The following is a 5,134-nucleotide window of genomic DNA, read 5'->3' on the forward strand; positions in this document are numbered from 1 at the left end:
ATACGCGGGCCTCTCACTGTTGTGGCCTCTCCCGTTTCGGAGCACGGGCTCCGGACGCGCAGGCCCAGCGGCCATGGCTCACGGGCCCAGCCGCTCCGCGGCACATGGGATCTTCCCAGACCGGGGCACGAACCCGTGTCCCCTGCATCGGCAGGCGGACTCTCAACCACTGCGCCACCAGGGAAGCCCTGCAAGAGCAATTTTAATGTTCTGCATAATTCAAAATACCATCCAAAACAAGCTGAGTGACTAGAACTAAAGAGAGTTTGCCAATTAACTGGATCACCTCCTGTCTTTCCAACTACCTTCTCTTGGTCTCCCCCACAACAGCAACGAAGAAGGGTTCCAGAGTTCCCCAGGGTTCAGGCCTCAAGTGGCTGGAGGCTTCTCACTCCCATAACTCTCTCTGGTCGACTATGACCACAGCCAGGGCTCCAGCAACCCCCCAGGGGCTGACATCCGCCACATGTACACCTCTAGCTAAGAGGAGCCCGATCTATGTCTCCCGAGCTCAAGACCCCCTGTATCCAACTCCAGATCAGCTACCTTTCCCACAAGCAACTCAAACTCAACTCACGCTTTTTCTACCAAAACCATTTCCTCCTCCCACAACCCTCAATTTCTGGTCAACAAAAGGCTTCACCCCCGAATAGTCACTCTGTCTCCACGTCTCCCACACCTTCCCAAGTCACTGCAGAGCCCCGTCATTCCTATCTGCCCCACTCCCCTCCATCCACGCTGCCTCACCTCACACTCCTGCTGTCTCTCACTGGGACAACCGAAGCAGCCTGTTAAGAGCAGGCTGTTAAGAGCAAGCCTGTCCCCTTGCTTCTAAGTCTAGAATTCCTCAAGTCTCTTCTCTCCACGGTGCTTCTGGAGTTACCACTGAAAAGTGTCACTCTGACACTGCCCTTGCTTTTGCTTAAGGCCCACACAGGCACCCCATTTCCACAGATAATATGAGACCTCACAGGCAAGAACATGAGGTTCTCAAACGTAGAGCCTATATGACCCGAGTCCTTCCAGTGTCACCCACCACTGTCATATTCTCTCCGAGAATAAGCTGGATTCCCCAAGACCCATGGAGACACCGTGCTCTTTTACACTCTGTTTTTGGGGAGGTTATGTTTCATAACGGTTAGGTGTCCAGGGATTTTCAATTAGATGCACGGGAAATGAATCCCAGCTCCACCACTTACTAACTGTGTCACCTTGGTCAATTTACTTAATCTCTCTAAACCTCAGTGTCCTTATCTGTAAAAAGAAGGTAACAAAGCGACCTCATTAGGGCCATTAGGAGGATTAAATAAGGTAAAAGATAGAGAGTGCTTAGTATAGTACTGAGTAAAGGAGAGCTAGAATTATTGCCCTTTCCAAATGCTGCTTGGAATCTCCTTGCTAACCAGGACTACATGGTAAACTCATACTCACCCTTCAATGCACAGTTCAACTCTCACCTCTTCTGTGAAATGGTCCCTTTCCCTTCCAGGGTGCTCATAAAGCACTGATATATTAAAACACTTATTTCGTTTTACATACCTGTTTTCACACCTGATGTACCCACCTGACTGTGAACAATTCCAGGGTGGGGTCACCTCTTATCTTTTTAAGTCCTTATTGACATAAACCCAACATACAGTAAGTACTCAGTCAATTTCTGTTGAGTGGAAGAACTAACTCTCACCTCTCTGAGTTATTCTTAAGAACTACCTTTGTACCTTCATAAGAAAACATGAAGTTAACACCCAGGGAATTGGGACTTGTCTCCAGTGACCCAAGTCACAAGATGTTAGGCTTGCATTGCATCAGCAGAGACTTGGAAACAAATGACAGCCCATTAGAGAGTACTTGTAGCCGAAGAGATCAACTAAACACCTAAAAGTGACATGTGGAATCTTAAAAACTTTCCAGATGTTAGGGAGATTCATTTTAGAGGCTCTAGTAAAGGAGGATTTTGAGTCTTAAAACACTGTGGGACTCTACAATCACAGCCCAGGTCGGAAGCGCAATTAACTGATCTATAAAAAGGGAGGAAAAAAGCCCTAGAAATGCCAAAACATTTCCACAAGACATATGCCAGGACAACACCATAAACTTAAGAATGTTTAAAACCTCTCACTCACTTTTTCCTATTTGCCAATGCCTACCTAGCACAGTGCCTCTCAAATTTAAAAATACTGAATGAATGTAATTGTTAGATACCTACAACGTATGGGTTGAAGCAGAGAGACCTCCAAAAGCCCTCTTTGACCATGACATATTTTAGCATTAAAAATTATGTAAGAACAATAGTCTAGTCAATTTGGTAGTTTTAATCTCTTCCAAAAATAAAAGGGAAAACAGCACATACTTCACTGTGCTAACATTTCTGGGAGTTCTAAAACTTTGCTGAAGCCATCTTAGAAATGCTGTATAGTGTTATGGGAATAGAACTGAGACCAAAAAGATCGGGATTCTAGCTCCTCCTCAAACACACTGACAGTCTGTGTGGCCCTGAGTCAAATGTCTTTTTCTTCTATCAAACATTACTGTTTTTTAAATGGGAATATTCATTCTTCTTTGACTCCTATTATCTTATAAAGGTAAAACCGGTAATTGGAGAGTGCTTTAAATGTTAAACAGTTATGAAAGTGATACAATACTAATATTTCAGAATTAAAAAAATAAGCACATTAATATCTCCCATACAACGTTAAAAAGGAAAAAACTGATAGGAATCAAAATAGTTATTGGGTACACTTTTAGGACAGAGATAAAATGACTAAATATAATATATCCATGGAGATAGGGTACAAAAGGGCAATGCGCTAGATAAATTCCGAAGTTTATAATCCCTATGGTCATATGTTTATCTACCTACTGCATCATTTACAAGAGAAAATATGGGCAAACACAACGAGATTATTTTCCTCTCCGTAATGCCCTCCCCCCCCACCCATTCAAAAATAGCTCTTCCTAGTTGTAACTGCTGTGAAATTAAAAACTAAAAGCTTACAAAAACCTGAAAGACATATGGACACATGGATCTGCTAAGTTTCTTGCATTTATAACAAAACTAATACAATTTCCTAGAATTAGCAGTCAAGCAGTGTGTTAAAGCTGGACTCAGGAGGGCCTGGGCTTTAGCACCAGCCTTCATAGGAATTGGCTCAGGAGTCTTGACCAAACCAGTTCACTTGTCTGACTCTTTCCTTATCTGTAAAATGAAGGAATAGAACCAGATAAACTCTGTGGTCCTTTTACTTGCCTGTTTGAGGAAGTCTGCAATGCTGTGCAAATAAAATCAAAAGTAAAGAACAACCAAAACCCAAATTCACACTTTCAAAACCAAGCTTCTAATGATCAACAGCTTACTGAGGTTTAGATAAGTTAATCACAGGTAAATCTGGTAGATACCACAGCAAAATACAGGCACCATCATTAGGAGTCCCGAGAAGCACCCACACACCTCTCCATTTCTGGTCCACCACAGGCTATTCCTCTAGTATCATTTTCTGTCATCTCATTACATATTTCAGTTGTAAAGAGGCTCTGATCAAGCAAAGCCCACCCTTATATAAATGGAAGCTGGATGCAAACCAAGTAGTATTTCTTTTCCAGGTCATACCAATTCACGTGATTACATTCACACATGGAAAAAAAACTGGATGTTATATTTTCCAAATTGTCAGATGATTCCAAACCAAACTGAAACACCTAAACCCAATGGCAATTTCTCAACTAAAACACCACTGTGACAAGAACATTCAACTCTAACACACAGAATCAACAGCCTACTGATGCTCTTCCATTAACCACAGCCCAACAGATTGGTTAACTTCTGTGCAGTGAATTCTTAGCCCCTGGGTCTAGATGTGTCAGGAGAGACAGAAAGAGAAGGAGAGAGAGAAAGAAAATATAAGAAGAAAACATGTTCCTGGGGAACTGTGCACAGACGTCCAGGTCTAAGAGAAAATATTCCACTCTAGCCATCCGCTTATAAATTCTCCCCATAAACAAGTTTCCCCATAACACATGACCCTCAGAGCTGCTCCTCTGAAGGCTAGAAATGGCCTTTTCTGCAAGAACTTAACTTTCACTTGGCAAACAAAGCCATATCCTTAGCAAGCACCCCTCATACAGAACCGTCTTAGGCAGTTCCTCTGGAAGATCCAATCGTAAACAAGACATTGGAAGCCATCAACTCCTCCAGGGCACATCTCCCCTAGGCTGTCAGCCACCATCCAAGGGCTATCTCTGGGAGCCGAGAAAAGGTACGTACTGAAATCAAGTCCAGCTTGCTAATCTCTGCAGCCACCAGTCCCGCGCCGAGCTCCCAGTTCCCTCTTGGCCCTCTGAGGGACCACAGCACCTGTCAGGTGCCCATCCCTTCCCACCTCCTTCCGAGGCAAAGCTGGCCCTTTTCTTTTCAATAAGATCCAACTGCAGAATCCTACAGGGGTGGCGCGCTGTTTTGACTGCTGCTGCGGCTCTTATTTTTGTTAATGTTAATTACAATTTCTGCAGTGCTCAAACCTGTAGCACTCATAAAACATGCTTCCACACGCGGAGGACAACTGTCGGTCCTCCCTGCTGGGTAGAGCCAGGCCCGGGATGCTCTTTGGGGCATCGATTTTCCGGGCAGGACGGCCTGGCTGTCCCCTAACACATATCTGTTTCTATAAATACCCACTACCCAACGTGGTGGTGGAGGGGCAGGGATGTTTATCGGGTCAGGGAAAAGGAGCTCGAGGAAGCAAGGACAGAATAAAAAGGGGGGGCGGTGGGGAGCGAAGAGAGAAGGAAAGCGACCAGGAGGAAGTTCCGAGGAAGAGGAGCGCAGGGGTGGGCGGGCTCCGGAGGGGAAGTGAGGGGCCCACGCCACGAATCCTCCTTTGTGGCTGCAGCTTTGGGCTCGCTCAAGTTCCAGAGGGCGGCGTCCTGGAGAGGCCACTGGCGTGGAGACACTCGCTCTTCGACCTCTCTCCCCTCTCCCGGCCGCATTATCCCCCAAGTCCGGGTGCCTGTGCCCCGGACCCCTCCCGCCCCTCTCCCCCCGCCGCCCGCGGCCTGGGTCTTACCGTGTGGGCTGCGGTGGCAGCGTTGCTGGCCCGGAGCGGCGGCAGGGCGATGGGGGAGGGCGGGCCGGGCCCCA

At 46.3% G+C, this 5,134-nt stretch overlaps 1 protein-coding gene across 1 annotated transcript in view; it reads right to left on the minus strand.

Moving 5' to 3' along the window:
* The window catches only part of DYRK2 (dual specificity tyrosine phosphorylation regulated kinase 2), a 10,149-nt gene that overhangs the window by 4,205 nt on the left and 810 nt on the right, over positions 1 to 5,134 (minus strand). The window contains 1 exon segment of the mRNA XM_007463575.1: positions 5,061 to 5,134. This exon segment is cut by the window's right edge and continues 17 nt beyond it. Coding sequence (XP_007463637.1) covers positions 5,061 to 5,134 — 74 coding nt within the window.

This window comes from Lipotes vexillifer, unplaced genomic scaffold (genome assembly GCF_000442215.2).
Source record: "Lipotes vexillifer unplaced genomic scaffold, Lipotes_vexillifer_v1.1 scaffold602, whole genome shotgun sequence".
Classification (NCBI taxonomy): domain Eukaryota; kingdom Metazoa; phylum Chordata; class Mammalia; order Artiodactyla; family Lipotidae; genus Lipotes; species Lipotes vexillifer.